The sequence below is a fragment of the Xenopus laevis genome, chromosome 6S (assembly GCF_017654675.1).
Source record: "Xenopus laevis strain J_2021 chromosome 6S, Xenopus_laevis_v10.1, whole genome shotgun sequence".
NCBI classification, from domain to species: domain Eukaryota; kingdom Metazoa; phylum Chordata; class Amphibia; order Anura; family Pipidae; genus Xenopus; species Xenopus laevis.
In genome coordinates, this window is record NC_054382.1 from 42969160 (window position 1) to 42992491 (window position 23332).

The 23332-nt window shown below is 37.5% G+C and overlaps 1 protein-coding gene across 3 annotated transcripts in view; it reads right to left on the reverse strand.

The window, feature by feature from the left end:
• Positions 1 to 643: 643 nt before the first annotated feature.
• trim71.S (tripartite motif containing 71, E3 ubiquitin protein ligase S homeolog) overlaps positions 644 to 23332 on the reverse strand; it is a 38914-nt gene continuing 16225 nt past the window's right edge. For all 3 annotated transcript variants that reach the window (XM_018269304.2, XM_018269303.2, XM_018269305.2), the window contains 3 exons: positions 12162 to 12329; positions 4694 to 4828; positions 644 to 3559 (listed from right to left, as the gene is read on the reverse strand). In XM_018269304.2, coding sequence (XP_018124793.1) covers positions 2108 to 3559; positions 4694 to 4828; positions 12162 to 12329 — 1755 coding nt within the window. In that variant the 3' untranslated portion in view covers positions 644 to 2107. The remainder of the gene's footprint in view (positions 3560 to 4693; positions 4829 to 12161; positions 12330 to 23332) is intronic.

The window sequence follows — 23332 nt, forward strand, 5'->3', positions numbered from 1 at the left end:
CATTTTATAGCCAGCATTTTATATATTGCTATGTGCCTTAAAGCCTTAATATTACAAATGGTGAGTTTATTCTACAGTCAAAACCTCATTTACTGCTTATACATTTTTGATGTTTGAATAGATTAAATTGAGATAATAAAAAGATTGTGTCTTAGCTGTGCCACTCACTATGGTGGGACAAAAGGATATGGATGGATACATAACAGAAACAGATTTGATGGAAAAGCATAATTTGGAAACAAGTGTTTCTTAAAGGAAAACTGCACCCTCCTGAACAATGTAGGTCTCTATAAAATGATATTGAATAACACAGCTCATATGTAAAACGCTGATTCATGTAAATAATCCATTTTCATAACAATATACTTTGTTAGTAGTATGTGCCATTGGGTAATCCTAAATAGAAAATTGCCATTTTAAAAAATAAGGGCCGTCCCCTGGGATTGTATGATTCACGGTGCACACAAACATGCCATACTTGTTAGGTCACATGAGCCAATTAACAGACAGAGTTCTGTCTTTTGCTTCCACACTTCTTCCTGTTACAGTTAGAGTTGTAGTATTTCTGGTCAGGTGATCTCTGAGGCAGCACACAGACCATCATGAAATGCTGGTTCAAGGCAAGAGATGTAAAAGTGCAATATTTACTTAAATATATATATATACCAGTTTGGTAAGATTTTTTTTAATATGCCACTTAATTTGATATAACCTATCTGTTGCTTAAATATTCATTTTGGGGCTATAGTTTTCCTTTTAGGTACACATGCTATGATATGAGACACCAGTGCAGAATGGCAAAAACAATACAAAAGCTTAGACAATAACCTCTGTATGATTTTCAACGAGGAAGCTCAACTGTCCTCATAAAAAAAGGAAAAGGGAAAACACAATGATTTCAGCAGCACTGAATGACTGAAACAGTGGCATGAATCCTGATGTGCAACCCCCTTCTTTATGCAAATAGCGTTGCTTCCGTTTTTTGTTCAACCAAATACAAGTTGACTGCTGGCTATGTTTTGGTTTCAACCATGGTTCTTACAATGACGTGCTTGATAAGGATATCATGACAGATGAGTCTGTCTTTGTAAAGTAATACAAATGAATAACATTTTAAGAAAAAGCAAACAAAAAACTTTCCAAAAAAAATCACTTCATAGTTCCCTGCTTGTAACTGAGGTATAGATATAGCACTGATTCAAGCAGATGCTAAACATAACTATTGTGCTGTGGCTGGTCGTGTCCCTTTGTCACCTTTGGTCTGACTATTATAATAAAATAATGACATCAGCTAGGTCACTCTGTTGCAACAGCTCCATTTACATTTCTCATATGCGAAGACTTGACTGGTACGTGATGATCCTCACCTTTTCACACTCTTCATCCCCTAGAGGGTATTCCAGTGAAACAAGTAAAAACCATCCTGCCATGCTAACAAACATGTCTAGTACTGGATGGAATCTGTAAAATGAATACAGACATGAGAGGAAAACATGTGACTAATCTGAAATAAGTCAAGCAACATGTTACTGTGCTTTAACAGCAAATATACATAAAAGAATTACAGCTTCAACTACTGAGGTATTTGAAATTCTAGAAGGAAAAAAAAACACTTTGTAAAATATGCATGCTGAGGTATCTTTGTTTTAAAACACATGGAGGTATTGGAAAGAAACAAGGTGCCCTCTGTTGCAGCAGCACTGGTAAAGAAGAAATCCAACAATTTGGTTATAGAGGACACGTTTGTTTTAAACAAACAATTCCCAGTACTTTTCTTTGTAGTTTATAGCCCTTTTGGCTTATTCACGAGAGATTTTTATGCAATCTCCAAGCAGGTGCAGTTCCAAAATGTATCTTTTTTTATTTTTTTTTATTTGAGGTATGAACTTAATCCGTTGTGCAGTTTGAGAGAAATAAAGCAGGATAATTAACACCCCTCCTTCCAAGAGGTTTTGAGGTAGATATTTCCTGAATTTGATTTACTCTTCACAGGCTGTATCTAGGTAACAGTATATGTGTTTGCTAGACAAAAGTATGAGGTAGTTGCTCATTTCAATATTTGTTTCTTGAATGGGTTTCCCTGAGACAGTTTTGCGTTGAGAACAGATCAAAAGGCTAGAATGCGGTTATTACCAAAATCCACCACAACAATTGTGCCATCAGGAGTTACAGCTATACCAGATGGGCGATCCATTTGACCTAAGCCGCTTCCTTGCGTTCCAAGCTTGCACAGAAAGCTGCCATTTGGCTCAAATATCTGCACTCTGTGATTTCTGGAGTCTGCCACAATGATGCGGCCTTCCTGGTCAACTGCTACACCCTGTGGTCGCAAAAACTGCCCATTGCCTGTGCCCTCTGTGCCCAAGAAATGTGCTGACTGACAGTCTGGCTTGATTATTAATAACCTATGATTATTAAAGTCAGTCACAACCAGATAGCCATCCTGGCTAAATGCTACACCTCGGGGAGAGTCAAAGTGCTTCCAGAGTGCACCCTCAAAGCCATACTTGTTAAGGAATGTCCCATCAGGACCAAACAGCTGGACACGGTGGTTTCGAGTGTCTGAAACTAAGATCTTTCCTTCAGAATTAACTGCCACATCCCAAGGGTAGTTGAACATGCCATTCTTGGTCCCCTTTTCACCAAACTTCAGTAAGAATTGGCCTTCAAAGGTAAATATTTGAACACGGTGGTTGTCTTTGTCTGCAACAACAATTCTACGTGAACTGTCACAAGCTACTCCAGCAGGTCGATCAAACTGTCCAGGTCTAGAGCCAAGGCTGCCAAATTTGTGATGGAAGGTACCACATGGCTTAAAAATTTGGACACGGTTGTTGCTCCTATCAGCCACAATTATGTAACCTTCCCTGTCAACACAAACTCCCCAGGGGCGGCAAAGTTTCCCATCATTATCACCCTCCCCACCAAAAGAGAGGGTAGGAAGTCCAATACCCGAGTAGCAACGTCCTGATTTTACATTAACTTTAAAGGGACTGCTTTCTATGTGTTGGTTGCAAACCATGACAGAAATAAGGTGCTCCCCTTCCAGCTGAGGCCGGTAGCTCACTAAGTAGGTACCATTCAGCTGATCACTGACCTCAGCAGCAAAGAGATTGCCATCTGGACCCATCACCAACACTGTTATGAGGTCCCCACCTGAGAGGCAGGCTTCTCCATCATGGTCATATCCTATTACAGTGAATGATGCAACTTTTCCCTGTAGGGCACGTTTAAGTCCTTCTCCAGTGGCTTTAGTCAAAGCTGCAAAAGCTCCACTGCTGACAAGACCCATGGATTTGATGGCAAGGAACAAGGCTTGGTCAGGAGGAGTAAACATAATCCTGTCATCTTCTTGAAGTTGTAGAAGGCCTCTAGCATTCTTTACATCCTGCACCTGAGCCAAAACACGATCACGAGCTATGAGGATATCCATAGTACAGCCTTCCTCCAAGACTTGCTGCACTGCATTAATTGTGCTGTCCAGCTTATTAAGGGCCTGGTGGAGTTTTTCAACTTGGTGATAAAGAGACTTTGCTTTCACCTGACGTATCTTTTCAACCTGAATAAAAAGGGGAAACCATTTAAACATGTTAAAATGTTTTAAAAAGTAGGGTATACTCAAACCCCCATATGTAATATACAGCACTAAGTTTGTCTAAGAGCAGTAACCCTAGCAACCAATAAGACGTTTGCATTTAAACAGGTGACCAGTAAATGCTACCTGCTGATTGGTCGCAATGGGTTACTGCCCCTGGGCAAACTTAGTGCCTTTTATCACATAACCCCCTTAATGTGCTGTCATTTCTTTTAATGCTGTATATACAGGGACCTATTTATTGATAGGAACTCAAAAGCATGTTCCTAGGCCAGCAGCTTTTGGAGGATAGCCCTAGGGTGCCTATACAATTGAATAATTTGTTTAAGGAAAAAAATGCCTCCAGCCAATTTGGAGAACTTTCCTCATTAATCCAGCAGTGATGCGGGGGGGGGGGAGCTATAGGGCCTGCTGTGCTGTAGGTACCTATTATAGGAAGTAACGTGCTGGAAGTGACAACTATTAGATAAAGAGAACCTTTATATGAAAGGAATAACAAAAAAAACATACATTATATACATATATTTAGCACAGTTTCTAATGATATAATTCACAATATATTCATGGCTCTTGTGTATGATATTTCTATTCAGGATACATTTTGGGCAACATCTATTATTTTTTAATACTGTTATCAATAGATTTTTCCAAAACATCTTGTAATATTTAGAAAAATTGTACACAATTTTTAGCAACAGATATGTTAACTTCCAGTTTTCCCTTATTTTTGTTTCCTAATTATTTTTGCCTTTCTTTAATCTGGAATATAAACTCACTTGGCTAATAGGATCAGTGAACTAAGTAACAGTAAAGTGAATTAATTAAGAGGCTTCATTACAAATGTTTCATCGTATTTCTTTTCCACTCATCATCTGCACATCATGTCTGTCATTCTATGCACAGCTTGGTTGCTAGGGTCACTATTTGTAATTTAAATACCAAACTGGATTGGTGCATAATTACATATAAAACTATAACTGCTCATACATTTGTTTAATATTTAATAAATCTCTTAACCGTCAAAATAATCATCATCATTTATTTATATAGTAGTAATGGTATTTTCTTCCAGTCAAAGGTAATATCACACCAACCAACCTTCCAGAGCAGCTCACATTCTCTCTCTTCCAATGCCTTCTTATGTCTAGACGTGACTGCTTTGATCTCGGACTGCACCACTTTGGATTTCATCTCAACTTGTTCTGCCAATGCTTGAGCCTGCTCTAGACTCATCTGTAAAATTCAAAGAGATGACATCGATACAATTAAAAAGTGCATTTACTGTATAAACATGGATTATGTTTCACAAAGCATTTTATATTTACAATAGTAAATTGTACTTGATAACTAAACTAGCATAAATCCACAATGGTAGCACAAACCCTGTTTTTCTATTTTTCTATGTATTTGAAAAGAAAGAATTGTTTACTTAAATTGAACTCTGGAAAATTGCATTACCATATTTTGGAGCTTTTAGGAGAACAGATATTCCAATAATAGAACTCTATATTTTCTGTAAACCTAGGGGGAATTTTTCCGTGCATACACAAACACACGTGGGCCAGGTGTCATCTACCTGTTTCACAACAGGTGTCTGAAAAGTAGGGATGCACCAAATCCAGGATTCGGTTAGGGATTAGGCCAGGATCCGGCCTTTTTGAGCAGGATTCGGATTCAGCCGAATCCTTCTGCCCGGCCGAACCCTAATGTAAATTAGGGGTGGGGAGGGAAATCGCATGACTTTTTGTCACAGAACAAGGAAGTAAAATTTTTCTCCCCGTCCCACCCCTGATTTGCATATGCAAATTAGGGTTCAGATTCGGTTCGGTATTCGGCCGAATCTTTCACAAAGGATTCAGGGGTTCGGCCGAATCCAAAATAGTGGATTCGGTGCATCCCTACTGAAAAGGGATACTGTCATGGGAATATATATTTTTTTCAAAACACATCAGTTAATAGTGCTGCTTCAGCAGAATTCTGCGATGAAATCAGTTTCTCAAAACGAAAGCAAACAGATTTTTTTATATTTAATTTTGAAATCTGACATGGGACTAGACATATTGTCAGTTTCCCAGCTGCCCCCAGTCATGTGACTAGTGCTCTGATAAACTTCACTTTTTACTGCTGTACTGCAAGTTGGAGTGATATCAACCCCCCCCAGCAGCCAAACAACAGAACAATTGGGAGGTAACCAGATAGCAGCTCTATAACACGAGATAACAGCTCCCTGGTAGATATAAAAACAGCACTCAATAGTAAAAATCCAGGTCTTACTGTGACACATTCAGTTACATTGAGTAGGAGAAAGAATAGCCTTTCAAAAAGTAGTTCTATAGTGCAGCACTGACTCTTTCTGAAAACTCATGACTGGAGATGGCTGCCTACACACCAATAGTATAAATGTAAAAAAAAAACACACACTGGTTCAGGAATTAGATTTAATATTGTAGAGTAAATTATTTGCAGTGTAAACAGTGTAATTTAGAAATAAAAACTACATCATGAAAATCACGACAGAAGGATTGTTGCTGAAGTAATATATAAAAACTTTTAAACTATTTTAAAAGTTTTTTTAGAAAATGTTACTTGCTCAGCTTGGACTTGCCCCTCTACTGACTTGAATGGTAATGTCAGCATTTGCCAGCACACTCGCAGGTCAGACCATGAAAGTACTCTAGAAAGATCCAGGCTGTTACCATTGGAGCCAATGGGTAAACCATCCATAAACCCTACTAAAGTGATTCAGAAGTAAAGATTGGACACATCACCGTAAGCTAACAATACTTGAAGTGATGGAAACAATTCCCAGTCAGTGGCGGAAGGTATGTTTTGAGACTGTAGAGTTGCGGAATCACTTGATCTGAAAGAGTCTAATTAAGTTCTTTTCTGATACAGCTGCAAAAATTGTCAAATACAGGTGTGGGATCCGTTATCCGGAAACTCGTTATCCGGAAAGCTCCTAATTATTAAAAGGCCTTCTCCCATAGACTCCATTTTATCCAAATAATCCGAATTTTTAAAAATTATTTCCTTTTTCTTTGTAATAATAAAACAGTAACTTGTATTTTTCCGAATTAAGATATACTTAATCCTTATTGGAAGCAAAACCAGCCTATTTGGTTTATTTAATCATTACATGATTTTCTAGTAGACTTAGGGTATGAAGATACAAATTACGGAAAGATCCATTATCCGGAAAACCCCAGGTAACAAGTATTCCAAATAACAGGTCCCATACCTGAATTTGGTTGTGGATTTATAAATTCACATGATTAATGGGACACTATAACAAAAATGTAAACTACTATTACATTAATTATTTTTAGAACATGCATGCAAACATACAGGTTCCACAGCAGGCCCGGACTGGCAATTTGTGGGTTCCGGCAAATGCAAAAGGGGCTGCTATAGAAAGTCGGTATTTAGTGGGCTGGTGGGGGCTGTTTGGGCATTTGTATGGGCTTATTGGCCTCTGTGTACCTGAAATGCTGGGGTTCAGACCTGTTCAACAGAAATATGGCCATACAGGCAGAGAGTAACAGCATTTTCAGTCAAATCCGCTGTGACCCCAGAAGACAGAGGTGAAACATATCACTAGCACTACAGCTTCTGCTTTCCTGCATGCTACCCTCAGCCTAAAAACTTCTATTGCTGCCTCCCACACACTTTTATAGTAACTGCCGGTCACTGCTGGTACAGGCAACAATGCACATCTGACTTTTTTCTTGGCAAAAAGCAATCTTTATAACAGAGAAGACAATGTTTCCAGAAAAGTCTCAATATTCGAATTCGAAGGATTTTACTTCGAGGGTCGAATTCAAGGGTTTATCAACCCTCGAAATCCGACCCTTGATAAATCTGCCCCCACGTGTCAGATTCCTAATGAACAAATAGAGGTATTGTTTCCAAATATTAAAAATCTCTTTCAGTGTATTTGTTCCTTTCTGGGGTTAATACTCATTTTTCTGTCCAAAAACACCTGCTGCTGTTAGAATATGCTGTCCATAGGATGTTTAATGGGAGGAAGCCAAAAATGGTTTTCTGCCTGAGCGTAACTGGCAAAAGGTGATACTTCCTGGAGATGTTACACTGTAATCTGCCGATCAGACTAGGTGACATCTGTCACTGACTTGAGCAGTTTCCAATTTTGACTAATGAAACCGATGAACTGATGAAATTAAACCAAAACATGTATAATATATAGTCTTCGGGCGACTAATCTCCCTGAACGGCCTCCCCTGCGGCTAAATAGTAAATCACTGGTGGGATGGCACTCGGTGCGATTCGTTTTCCGAAGCCGCCCGAAGTTTCCTTGTGAGCGACTTCGGAAAATGAATTGCGCCGAGTGCCATCTCGTTGCCGATTTACATTTTAGCTGCTGGGGAGGCAGTTCGGGGAGATTAGTCGCCCCGAAGAAGAGGAGATTTGTTGTAGAGCGACTTTATGGTCAGGACCTCGAAACGATCGTTTAAATGTACGATTTGTCCACCAACTAAAAAGACCATTTCAGCCGATATTGCTAGGAAAAAGGGAGGGTAGCTGCATGCTTGGCCCTGCAAACATAGATAGATTGCATTGGGACCAATACATTTTTTCTTAACCTGGCTGATTAATTTTCTGTCAGATGTCGGATAAAAAATCGTAAGATGTACAATTGTTCGATTCCCACTAACTTCACGATAGTTTGACGGATTGGTCGGATTTCGCTGAAATCGGTCGTTCACCAACGAAAGATCTTTGCGTCTATGGGGACCTTAAGCAAACTGATTTGGGCCATTATGGGCCTGTTAGGCAATGACATCAATATCTTTAAAGGACTTTTTCAATTGCTTATAAAAGGAGTCTAAAGAACAGATAATTGTATGACAGTCATAACTTTAAAAATGTCCAAGATAACTCTTTGTTTAATTGCACGATCCCGACCGCACATTAACCGCTTGTGCAATTAGTCATGGATATACTTTGTTGTCCATGATAATCTTAAAGATACCAACATATTTATAGCCAAAAATATATCAGTATACACAATTTATAAACAAAGATTAATACAATTTAAAATACACAAACAAAAGGTTACACTGTTTTGCAAAGGCTTCTTGGTGATCAAAATTATGATAGATAATGGATTTTTAAGATGAGCTTGGCTAATAACCAATGATCTGGTTGTTTGGTTGGGGAACAGGAATCTTGCTGCCCATATTTCCTTAAAGGGGGAGGGGGGAATTTCTCTCTCTCTTTTTTTTTTTGTTTGAATGCAAATGCTGTGTTGACCATGAAGCATCTAAAAACTTTCACTACACCTAAAATGTGTGTTTCAGTAACAGCTGTCTGTCCCCCCCACGTTTGGCTATTAAATAAGCTAACTTAATCAGAAATGATAAATTAACATGTTAACTATTTCATTATACATTGAACAGGAACCTTTATCTGGTCATTGTCTACATGTAATCTGTTTGTTTTATATGTATTGTACAGTATATGTTGCAGATTTATAAATACAGGTTATTAACAATTTAAACCATTTACGCAAAATAAATCCAAAGCAGCCTCTTATACGAGCCTTTGGTCCTGGGTGGTATTTTATTATAGGATCATATTGGACCGTTTCTGAAATGGCCACACAGCTTTGTCACCTCCCCCAATAGAGGCCTCTCAGAGTAGAATGAAAATGTTTCAAAATCTGTCCCCTTTCTCCTGCTTTTGTCTTGTTTAACCCAAGAACGGGACACAGCCCTCTCATTCCCTGAAGCTCGCTCTTCCATTGCTTTGCAAACGTGACTGAGGTGAAGGCTCAATGAATTCATCAGCAGTGGAACAAAACATCTTTCCATGTGCCCTAATGACCCTTCTGTACAACCAACTCCCTGACCCTTTGATGTGGGGAGATAACGGAATTACTTCCTCTGTGTTCTGCTAATGAGCTGCCCCTTCAACAGCCCTCGCTAAAAAAGGATAAAAAAAAAACTAGCTCCCTTTTCAGCAGGGGTGCCTTGGGGGTAGTGGACAGAAGGTGCCAAATTACCTAATTTACTACTACCTTTTCAAATTCTTATTTACCCTAAATGGATTTCCCTTGCCTTTAACTCTACATATTCAATTACATTAAAGGTGGTCAGCAAAGTTCACACACAAAGCTCGAGCTCTGTACACATGGAATGCAAACTGGGATTACCAGGATGATCCCGAATTGTAAGCAATCCTATTAATTACACTTAGTTCTTTCAGAACTTCCTTTCTTTTGTAGTGTAGCAAATAACACAATACCATAAAATAGACTTGTCTGTCTATCAAGAGAGGTGTGTGTGTGAGAGCATACACTCATATAAACAACACTATGAACAAGCATTGCATGAAAAAAATCTATTTTTCTGGTGCAACACATTCTGTGAAAGGAAACTTTGTAAAAAAACAAAACAAAAACATTTTAGAGCCCTCACACGCATTCTTGCATTCCTATTCAGTGAATTGATATATACACTTTTTTTTTTCGTTCTACCAAGTGGGAAAAACAGCATTTTGTACTGCAATTTTGAGGCATTTAAGACATGCATTTTTTAATTATTGCTACTAGATAAACAGTTACTATTTACTAAATATTGATGAGCTAAAATATTCATGATTTGAATAATATTAAATTATACTAGATTTAAAATGTGTAAATTAGGATTTAGTGAAGCATTTTGGTCATATTAGCACTTTACTTTATATTTTGTTTGGGCCAAGGCATACACATTCGGCAGAGTCTCTCTTTTTAAAATTTAGGTTTTTTTTGTAGGTTATACCAATGACGAAAAAAAGAAGTTAACAAGTATTCTCCAGCCTTAAGATAAGCCATTTTCACTAAGCCCAAAAATATGAGTTCTATGACTTATGTACCTAAATTATTTATGTTTGTCTATCAGTACACCAAGGAGAAACATTGATATGATATAAACTACTGATAGAAATTCCAGGAATGGCTGTGGATTACGAACAAATGAAAGCAATGGTAACCTTCTGAAGAAGTCTGCAAAAATGCAGAGCAGCAAGGATGAAAAATATAAATTATACTCCTACAATATTACAAAAACCCTGGGGATTAAAACTTACATCTCAAAACAAATTTTTTTTTAATGGTTTTGTTACTTGCTATCTCTCAGCATGGTTTGTATTAAACACACAAGAGTCAAAAAGATGCTGAACACCACCGTACCACTGAAATTGAATGAATAAGTTGAACAAGTTCAGATGAACTGACAAATTCAAAGGCTGTGATAAATAGTATTACGGTAATTCATTCAGAATGATCCTACAATCCCCAGTTCAATGTATGCCAAATCTAGCCTATAACACACACACTCAGCAAAATAGATATAAGAATCTAGCACTATTTTGGCAAAAGACTAAAACATAGTTAAACTTTTAATAAAAGAGTAATACTGCTAGAATTCATTGTGCAATAGATTATACTAATCTATATATAAAGCATTTATAGCATGTCAGCATACAGCTCTTCATACAGCTTTGCATCATTGACAGTGCAAGATATTCTTATATACACAGTGAACTGCAGAGTCAAAGTCCACACATGGCTCATTATAGATAAAAACACACATGAAATCTGAACTAAACCTTAACTAAAGAAGTGGCTAGAAATGTTGTACATTATGGTTTGGGCTTCTGTACCAGCCCAAGGCAACCAGAGCCCTTTAGCAGTAAAGATCTGTATCTCCAAAAATGCCCCAGTAGCTCCCCATCTTCTTTTCTGCTGATTCACTGCAAATGCTCTGTGCTGCTGTCACTTACTGAGCTTAGGGACCGACTCACAATATACAGTACACATAGAATATAATTGTCACAATATAAGGCCGATTCATAATTAATACAGATAATTACTACATGGCAGCACAGAAACCAGTGCAACGAACATCAGAATGTAATAATCTGCCTTGTAGCACCAATTACAGACCAACCTCATTTTCTGCGTGTAAATCTGCGATAACCCCTAATCTTAGATTCTCAACAGCTGCTCAGAGAGAGTGTCACATACACTTTGCAAGATGGTGACCCCCTGTGAGAAGTTTGAAGTCCTGGATCATTGCTGCTATTGAGAAGCTGAAACTTTAGGCTGGTACAAGTTCAGTATATAAAACATGGCATTTTTAGCCATATTCTTTTTAAGGGTTTAGTTTCCTTTAAAGTGGAAACAATTCTTAAAAAGGACACAATAAATAATACAATATTAATCTTTTTTAACAGTTTCAGTTTTATATATAATTGCTATGAGATGTTCAGAGTTTTGACACCTATGGAACTATCAGAAATACTGTGAAGAAGAGAAGAGTTTTTCACTCTGGTCCAGTCAGATCAATACAATGGGGCCATCTAGGTGTTTGTCTATATTTCACCAATAATATCTGATCTAATATTGCCCTTTTTAACTTATGGGACAGCCACTGCCCATTAATCTATACAGCAATTAAAAACAAGAGTTTCCTATATTTATTTCATAATTCTTTTAAAAATGATAACCCTACAAATCTAGAAGTTCTAGAATTCTAAATTCATAAAATGCCTCAAATCAAACCTGAATTGCTTGACGGCCTTGTTGGGCATCAGCCAGCAGCTGAATAGTTAGTGCCCTTGAGTCCTGAAGAGCTTCCTGGAGGTAGACAAAGCTGTGCCCAGCATGACGGCCCATAGTGCATTCACGACATATAGGAACAGAGCAGGAGTCACAGTAGAAATGCAGGACCTATACGAAAAAAAAAGAAATGATTTTACATACATTTGCTAACCACATATGCTACATGCAGGTCTCGAGATTCCAGCAGTCCATTAAAGTGGACCTGTCACCTACACATAAAAAAACTGCATAATGAAAGTCCTTTCCAAATTAAATATGGAACCCCAAAAATGTTTTTCATTAAAACATCCATACCTGTTATAAAGGTGTTTAAATATCTAAACTGTCAATCAAATATTACCTGCCCCGCCTCTATGCCCGTGGCATAGAGGCGGGGCAGTCAATTACTTTCACTTTCCATTCAGCACTTCCTACATGTCACTGCTCTCCTCCCATTCCCCCTTCCCTCCTCAGGCTCCATAATTGTGTACAGCACTGCACATGGACATTAGGTCCCTCATTCTGGTTCATACACAAGATTTTGGGGTGATACACAATTTTCCTTAATAACCGTGTCCACAAAATGGCAGCTGCCTGCTTGCTGTGATTGTATAATTCCAAAACAGAAGGAAACAAAATTTAAATATTAAATACAGTGTAAGTAAAGTTTATTTTGCTCAACTAACATGATAGAAAAGAATTTGAAATTATTTCTTAGGGTGACAGGTCCCCTTTAATGTATAGCAAGTAAACAATTCAACAGATGTGCACAAAATACCACCCCCACATCTGACATCAAGCGTATTAGTTACCTTTTCCCACCTGACCAATAATATTTGTTCCTAATTAGTGAATGACCTTTTTAAAAGTCCTAAGCTTCTGAACAGCATTTATGTTTTAATTACTGTTTTTCAAATAAAACCTATGATCTTAATATGACTGCAGAACATTCCTATTTGGTATATATTAGTGAGGGAGTAATATATGGATACATTCTATGCATAAAAATACAGGAACTGCTTACTTTCTTTCTTCAGTCATCTTGCCTCCAAGAGGGAAGTCAACATTAAGATGTCCATTTATCAAAGGTAGAATTTTGAATTTCGAATTCTTAAAATTCTAATATACTGGGATGTTATTTAAGAAAAAAATCAAATGTCTAATATCCGATCGAAATTTAAATTTTATTTGATTTGTATTTGATTCGTACGAATTTATTTTTTCTCCTGGGAAAAAAAACTTGAATGTCAGGAAGGTTATTAAAATCTCCAAATGGTACCACGGACCTCTACCATTGACTTGTAAATGAACTCGGCACGGTTTTAGGTGGTGAATATTCAAATTAGGACTGTTTAGATGGTCAAGGTCTTAAAATTCTAATGTGTGGATTTTGAATGTGTGGATTTACTATTCGACCCTTGATAAATCTGCTCCTAACACTAGGGTACCTGTGCTGCCTAGGAACGCTGGAGAAATACAGTTATGATGCAGCTGTAGTTACGTCTAACCTAGGGCTGATATATGTAGTCTCTAAAAAAAGAAATGTTGGTACCTCAAAAATTAAAAAAGGGGTTGGGGTAAATAAGAAAAAGCCCTGTACTTTTTGTGCTCTATATTTTTATATATTTTATAGTTGAGAGTGCTGTTGTATGTTTCTCATAGAATGGGTAGTCAAAATGCACAGTAATAATCACTGTCTTTCAAGTAAATCCATCCAAAGGTGGCCATACATACAGAGATCTGCTCATTTGGTGAGCTCGCCAAACAAGAGGATCTCTCCCAGATATGATCACTTTGAAATGGGTGATTTTGGGCTGATCCTAGGGGAGGAGAATAAGAGCAGTCGGAATAGGGCCCCATTCACTACCGACAATGGGGTATATAGTCCGCTAGAGTGAAATACCACCTCTTTCCATCCATTTCTCTGGCATTTTTAAAGGTGTATTTATCAAAGGTTGAACTTTCACTTTCACACATTGATAAATACTTTTAAAAATCCCATAGAAATGGAAGGAGAGTGATCTCAGACTTCACTCTTTGATAAATATACCCCATAGTCTCTGCATCTTATATTGGACCTTAATCTTAATACAGTACAGCCAAAGTCTTGTCTTTCATATCTATAGATCTTTATGTGTGTGCTCATGCAACAACTTATTCAGCAAACCATGTTTACATTTCCAGAAATGCATCATTTAGACACCACTACATAAGACCTCTAACACTTAATACACAGGAAATGGATGGTTATAGAAGATATATTATAAAGGATGGTTATATTAAAGAAATGAGACGGAAAAAGGAAATTCCTGGGTGGCATCAACCTAATGCTACTTACTTGTCCATCTGCTCTCTCAGGAGGGGGGAGCTGATGAAAATGTCCCTTGAAACCTTGGGGCAATCAATCAACATGTGATGAATGGTCACTGAAGTTAAGCCCTGACCTGATGCTATGACCCTTCCTACATCATTGAAGTGTTTTAATCTACCCCTTCCTCTTCCAACATGAGTGAGATCCTACTGGTCTCAAATAAATAGAATGAAGTTGAAAGTAAAATACTGGTCACTGATATTACATGCAACAAATAGAAAGCATATATAGGGATACCAGAAGTAATTTGGCAAAAATTGCTTAATTTACACTTCCTTCTTTCCGATATAAGTCGGAAGACACTACAGCTCAAAAATAAATTCAAAAATGTGAGAAGTAATATACTGATCACTCATGTAACATGCAACAAAAACAATACTGGGGAACCAGAAATAATTTCAATAATTGCAATCATTCGGGTCTTCTCATTGGTAATGGTCAAACATAGAACAAGGCATAATGGGCAATTGGCATCAGGAGGCAGTAGAAAATGTTGTCTGGTCCAACTGTCTAGTAAAGTTCACTGATCATATTTGAAAATTTGGGGACAATTTTATGAATTCCTGTTAGAAGGGATGAATTGACTGATTCACTTTAAAGCAGGTGCAAATTAAAGAGGCATCCCTGATATTTCAAACTATCTGGTGACCCAACTACAATCTAGCTGAAGACCCAATTCTATGTTAATACTAAAAGGTTATATATGATTTATAGTTCATCAATGGCAAATTTGAGGCAGAGTCTCCTGTTAACCCTTTTAAGAGGAGTGTACTAGAATTTACACGTGATATGCAATATGTTGTTTTCAATAGAATCTGGACTGAAGAACAGTATATACGACTGTGTACAATACAAGGACTGGAAATCATCAAACACTCACAGTGCACTTGTTAGAAGAATGAAACCAACGCAATACAATACACTCACAACAGGGACATCAAACAGCTTTATCTTTAGCTACCTAAAGTAAGATGTTTCTGGAAAGCTTTATTTTAGAAATATAAAGGGATTTCCCCATCTGTCACCTGCAATACTGTTTAACAGGCAATATATACAGGTCAGACAGCTCTGAACCTTGACCTTCCTACTCCCTGTCAATCTCTATAAACTCATTAATGGCTCCAGCTGCTGCAGATGCATTAAAAGAACAAGATAATGCAAGGATGATAATTCTTCAATGTTTAATAACTTACATAATACCAGTAACTGCAAGCAGCACTGCATATAGTCATTCCAGCACAATTACTCCCTCACTTACGGAGAGTACACTGAAAAATGTGTTTATATTATAAGGTTACCAAATGAGCAAATCTTTATTCGTTTTGGTCTCAAATCTGGTGGGCCAAATTAGTTCAGCTTGTTTTGTCTCCAGGCCACAATCAAATCGCAGAGGGCCTTATGCATAACAGTCAAGAAATGACAGGATCCACATCCTTAAGCAGTATTTTCAGCCTTCCCAACTGTGTCACAATCAGAAGTCAATTGGGGTGGTCATCTCTTCAGAACCATATACAAGAAGTTGGTGAAGATTGGTGGAGTTGGCAGTCACAATTAGCCCAATTTTGTGTTTGAGACTTATTATGATGAGGTGGTTTGCACAAGGTGTGAAGAAGTTAAGTGTGGTCACCACAGTGAAATGAATACAGTAAGGAATTGAACATAGTAAAACAGCAGTGTTTGCTTCAGAAACTCTACTATAGTTTATATACACAAGCTGCTGTGTAGCCATGGGGGCAGCCATTCAAACACGATACACAATGGAAAACAGATGAGTTCTGAAAAATCCCATTGTGTACAACAGAGTTTATCCGTTATCGGCTGTGTATCCTGTGCTTTTTCAGCTTTGAATGGCTGCCCCCACAGCCACAAATCAGCTTGTTTATATAAACGATTGTAGAGTTTCTGAAACAAACACACCAGTTTTACCAGTACAGCACAACAGTACATTATATTTGCATTACTTTAAGAGACTTTCATTTTTTGGTGTTCATGTTCCTTTAAGGAAGCCATACATGAACTATGGTCTATGGCCAGACTGACACTATGGGTGGCCCCCCTTCACTTCCTCATCTGTCAATGCATCGTGCACATGAGACATGGTGCATTAGTTGATGAAATTCTCAAACCAGACAATTTATCTCCAGTGCGAAAGGACTGCAGGATGATCCATCAAAACAGCCCCCTAACATTGTCCAGAAGATTGGGGTAGGACCCTACATGGCATGTACGGTCACCTAAAATACTTGCTACACTTCCAGAATGTGTTCATCTAGGCTGAACTACATTTGACTTTTTTTTTTTTTTAGTGAACTGGCTATTAAGATTAATGGTAGTAAAACTGCGGGGTGCTGTCACATGGCATGCAGCTGGAAGGCTTTTGCTAAACAAGCAATTGTGGTATACAGAGAATCACTGTATTGTAATAAGATGTAGAAGGCATTCTGTGAAATGAGTGTGATCCTAAAATAAACCAAACAGAATAAGGACTTTTAATACTGATTTGGTTTCAAAAAGCAGTCTCTATATTCCCATTATAGTTTGTGGCACAAACAAAATGGTCAAACAATAGTCTTGGCACGTGACATTATTAGAGTCCTATTAAGAGCCTTGACATTTTACAATTACACAAGCTTATAACTTAAGTAGTGATAAAAACCATTGCATAGATTACATATTTAAATAATCATCTGTATTCCTTTTTGTGTTCTTTTTGAGTTGTGCCTGCATGCTATAGCCTCCTCTATTAGTGTCACAGTTCCCCAGCTGCTCAGCAATCCATTACTTATTATGTACAATGCTTAAAGGAAAACTATACCCCCCAAACAATGTAGGCCTCTATTAAAAGATACTGAGTAAAACAGCTCATGTGTAAAACCCTGCTTCATGTAAATAAACCATTATCATAATAATATACTTTTCTAGTAGTATGTGCCATTGGGTAATCATAAATAGAAAATTGCCATTTTAAAAAATAAGGGCCGCCCCCTGAGATCGTAAGATTCACTGTGCACACATACAAACCACATGTAAGGTCACATGAGCCAATTAACAGACAGAGTTCTGCCTTTTGCTTCAACACTTCTTCCTGTTACAGTTAGAGTTGTAGTATTTCTGGTCAGGTGATCTCTGAGGCAGCACAGATAGAGTCACGAAATGGTGGTTCAAGGCAAGAGATGTAAAAGGGCAATATTTATGTAAATATATATTCCAGTTTGGTAAGATTCTTTAATATGTCATTCAATTTGATATAAACTATCTGTTGCTTAAGTATTAATTTTGGGGGTATAGTGTTCCTTTAATCATTTAATTCAATGCATGAGTGGCACAGCAGTGAATAAGACAGCTGCAGGTACCCATGCACTGATGTCTATAAAATTAGAAATAGATAGTATGTCCCAATATGGAGATATATTAAGCTTAAGGCCTGCAAGTGGAGCAAACAAGGCAACAAGGCAGATAGGGAGTAAAACCACTAACTGCAATTACATTTACACAAAATTAAAACCACAAAAAATGTAATCAATACTAATGTAAGATCATATTATGGAACACAATCTCTACTGGTTGTTAACGGTTAACATTTATATTCACTATATGAGGAGATGCAAGTGCATATTTTCGCCAGCAAACGCTCCGCCACACTTAGCCAGGCGTAAATATATATATATATATTGATAGGTTAATAGGCTCCTGATTAAACTGATGTCACTAACCCATACTTCAACATTTGAAATATGTAAAAAGGGACAAAAACACAATCATATTGACCACGCCCATTTTGTGGCCACACCCCCGAATTACCAAATCCATTTTACAGAATTTGGCAGGTTATGAAAGTTAGGACACATTTCTGTCTTAGGGCAATGTTTAATGTGTTATAACAGTATTGCTAATGAAGCTGAAATTGCCCTGTAACAGTTTCCCAAAGAGACCTGCTTATCTTAAATAGTTTATTTTCTTATCTTAAATGTTATAAAAGTATTGAAGTACAGGTGCTTAGTATTGTGGTCTCTGCCAAAAAGCCTCTTATTTTAATTAACTTTCAGAAACTTTGTATCTTTTTCTGGCATCAGTGCAGGAGATCAGAGAGAAACACAGGACATTTCAGTAAGAAACCCAGGACTGCAGGCTGAGCATTCAAAACCAGGACTGTCCTGCAGAAAACAGGACAGTTGGCAGGGTATGCACTAACCTCCCCTGAGGGAGGAGATAATTATAAAGATGATAATCCATTTATTTGGCTGCAACATTCATAGAACAAGCTTGTATTTGAGTCAGTTTCATCACACTCCAAGTAACCTGTCTGTATGTATTTGGAGCATGAGTAGAAGTTGAATTAGCTAGTGTATTAGCTAGTCCCATGCAGGCATAGGGAGACCATACCAACTTAACAGACTGCCCAGACAGGAACTAAACAAAGGACCCCAGTGCTGCACAGTTAACCAATGTGCCAATCTATGTATTATATTTTGCATATTATACGGTTGCATTTTTGGGTGTTGGATATGACAAATGAAGCTATGGTGATCCTGGAGTGCATAAATCATCAACTATATATTCTAAATATCTACTATATAAATTAACAAGGCATTTTGGGGGAAAATGTTTATTTTTCAGACAACATTCAGTTCCGTTAATACTTAATAGTGTTAAAGGCATGTTAAGAAATCGATTAAAAGAGAAACCACTCACTACATTTTATAGATGTTCTATAAGAATCTTGCTATCATATGGAAAAAAAGAAACTCACAATGAAACAAAAAATCTAAATGTTTTACATTTTTTTTAGCAGCAAGCACCTAAAGTTCTGAAACGGTTAAGGAATATTTTTCCCCTGGAAGCAAATTCCACAGTCAGACTACCTCTTAGGGCAAAAGAATGTCTTGTTACCATTGGGAGCCCTCCTCTGACATCCTCTTGTCTGCATATTTAAGTTCTGGGCTAACAAACCTCCATTTGTTTCTGTACACGCTTCATTTATACTTGCACACCAGAATCCAATACCCCGCTCTCTACTGAAAACAATCATGCGTCCTTCGAACAATACTTCGCTTCTACTAACTTCCTTGTACTTTGTATTGATCTTCTATATGCATTACATACAGAAACAGCTATTGGCACCAGAATTTAACCAACTGCAATAAAGCAAAAATGTAGTGGTTTTTAGTAGCCACGAAAAACTTGATTGTTATTAAAGGGGATGTAAATCCAAAATGTAATTTTGACTAATGAATGTAAAGGTTATTATAAGCAACTTTCCATTATTACTTTTTAAAGGTTAATTGGAAATGTAACTGCAAGCACTATTTCTCCCTAAACTGCTTGTTCTGACTTTTCAAACAGTCCAGCAGTTGTCAGCTCTCCTTCAGCCAAGACTCATGATGCCTTGCATGCATTTTCACAGGTCTGTTAATCAGGTAGCTTCCGACAGGCAGAACCAGCAGCGCTGCTATTACATTTACATTACAGTGTGTAACATCAGAAAGTGAAACATCTGGACTTAATGAAGACATTGAACGAGGGAAAATGAAAAGAATAACTATGACTATAGAAAGCTGCTCAGCGATAACTACTTCTTTGTGTGATGGCCCCCTGCCAGCCCCAACCAGTGTGTCCAGCATCAATATAGCTTCAAGTAAAGCAAGATGAATAGTGACATTTGGAACTTGGGGACAGGGCCAACAGTCTCAACAGACTGGTGACCAAGTTAGACATCTCTCACAACTTTACTCTGTTTGAAGCTGTGTCGTTGGTCAACACTGGTTAGTAATGGAGAGTCTAAGGGAACACTTAAAGGAAAACTATACCCCCCCTTTTGCTACAACACATCTTCCTGTTACAGTTAGAGCTGTAGTATTTCTGGTCAGGTGATCTCTGAGGCAGCACACAGACCATCACGAAATGGGATGTAAAAGGGAAAGATTACTTAAAGGGATCCTGTCATCGGAAAACATGTTTTTTTCAAAACGCACCAGTTAATAGTGCTACTCCAGCAGAATTCTGCACTGAAATCCATTTCTCAAAAGAGCAAATAGATTTTTTTTATATTCAATTTTAAAATCTGACATGGGGCTAGACATTTTGTCAATTTCCCAGCTGCCCCTGGTCATGTGACTTGTGTCTGCACTTTAGGAGAGAAATGCTTTCTGGCAGGCTGCTGTTTTTTATTCTCAATGTAACTGAATGTGTCTCAGTGGGACATGGGTTTTTACTATATACTCGTCGTAGGCTAACCAGGAGTCATAGACCAACCTGTTTTTCCATTTTGGCTGATCAACTGTAGAGCAATCAACATTGATCACTTTAAATTAAACAAATTTGTGATAAAATATTTAAAATGAACACAAGGCATTACATATCCGAACTGCAGTGCTTCATTGGATTTTAGTGGTGCATAGTCAAAATTATTATTTTTTGAATGTCACATGCCCACTCTTTCACTGCTGGTTTCCTCAACTTAAAGGGAAAGTTTATAAACAACATTAAAACAGCATGTTGGGGTAAGACAAACTCATAAGCACACAGCCCAATCAAGAAATGACCATAAAAATTGCTTGTGCCCAGCTGTTTATTCCACAGGGTAGCTACTCTGTACAAGATTTTGGTACTGTCATCCACGGTTTGTTAAATTATAAATGTGCAGCTAAAGATAATGAATATTTGTCCATTAACGAATTAATTCAATAGCCATTTTTACTGAAAATTAATGAATGCAAGCTAAGGTGCAGAATGCAAAAATAAATACAAACCTGCGCAGACAGACACTATTCACATGCAAAATAAAGGCTGAAAGGGTTGCAACAGTACCCTTGAATTAACATCAATATAGAGGTGTTGCATATCAAGGGTTCCTTTAGCATGTTTCTCCTACATATGCAACTGACTTGCACTATAGATGCAAATGTGCTACTGATGCATGTGTTGTAAGTAACAGCAAAGATTCAGAGAGAACTTAGTTAAATTCTTATTGAGGAATAAAATATAACTTTTGCAACCTTGGGTAAGCCATTTTCAACCTTGGGTAAGCCCCCTGTGCCCCCAGCCTTTATTCCAAAAAAAATTCCTGAAACACATGATGGGAAGGAGTTGTTTGTAAAATGCACTCTAACACCAATACAATTAACCTATGCCTATGTGGTGTGCCTATGAATTATGAGAATATACAGCAACTTTGGGCAGAATCATCAGTGTAAAATACCTGTGCTACTTATTATCATTATATTACTGTAGTTTTTTTTCCTTGGGGCATCTTATGCTTAATATCCAGTTCTCTACAGCACCATTCAACAAATTAATTCTTAGAAAGCCTTTATTAATTAAACCATCATTGAAACCAACAGATACAATTCTTCACACTGCCATGAGCCATTTTTAATCTAATGATATCATTGTTATGGTATTGTTATATGCTTGTCCATACTCATATTTGTTAGAACTTCAAACTTTCAGCCATATGGGCTGCTGCTTATACATTGACTGCTACATCATATTACTATCCTATTCCTATATTATGCTGCATCATTATTTTTAACTAGCATTTACTAGGACCAAAATATACTACATTAATATACTACATTATGTCGTGTTATCTGCTAGTACTACCTGTACACATTCTAATTTTCTCTCTCACAATTAAAGAAAGGTTTGTAGGTAAAATTATACTTGCTTAATTTTCATGCATTTTCTACTTTGGAAAACATGAATAGTTTCAGCAAGTTCTCCCCAACAAGGGAAACAGGGTCTCATATGGGATTACTGGAAGTCAGCAAGCTTTGCCTACACCTCCTCCCCCATGGCTTCCAGGAATCCAGGGCATGAGTCATTCTCCCGAGGCTCTAAAGATGGGTGCTACTTATCTTCTCAACCTAGACACTAAACGAAGGTCCTTTTCAATGATTTAATTTTTTTTTATAAATCCTGTCTAGCTTCGTCTGAGCTTTAGGAACACTTGAGTCATCAGCTGTCTTATTTTAAAAAATGTCACGCATTCAATTCAAAGTGAAATGAAAACAGAGACCTGTTTAAGAGAAAGATTATACTACTGTATAATGATTTGTGACTTAAACTTTGTCAGTCTCAATTCAGATTATTATTGCTACAGCAAAACTTGAGTTAAAGGCCGTAACTCAACATTTTAAAACAGAGCTATGTGGTTAGCAACAAGCTGTGGGAGAATACAGAGATAAAGCGACTGGAGAAAAACTGGAGCAATGGCGGAAATTGAAAAACGGCTATATGGCACAGGTTAACGAATGGATAACTGATAACACCATTAGACAGACAGAACTTATTTGCCATCTGCTGTGTAACCTGAGCCTTTTCTCCTTTGAATGGCTGCCCCCATTGCTACACAGCAGTTTATTTATATAAACAATAGTAGTGTTTCTTAAGCAAACATAGCAGTTTTTTTTTTTTAAAAGGTTTTTATTTTCCGTTTTGAAACAAACAACACACTTAACAACAGACAATGTAGGCATTGGTGATAAAAAGTGCAGTTGGTCACGCAGGACCACAACATATCAGTTTAAGGCATCAAGGTACACAATCGGAGCAAAAAGTCTGCCACATGTTAGGTTAAAGTGAGTATTACATGTTACTTCCAAATCTCACAGGATTGGAGCACGCTTATATAAGACTCAATTCGCTGAAAAAGAAACAGTTATATTACATATATGTTCTCCCATATACACGCATTTATTGAGACTCTGGGTCTACTTCGGGACAGAGCTCCAACCAGGGTTCCCAGATTTTCCCAAATTTT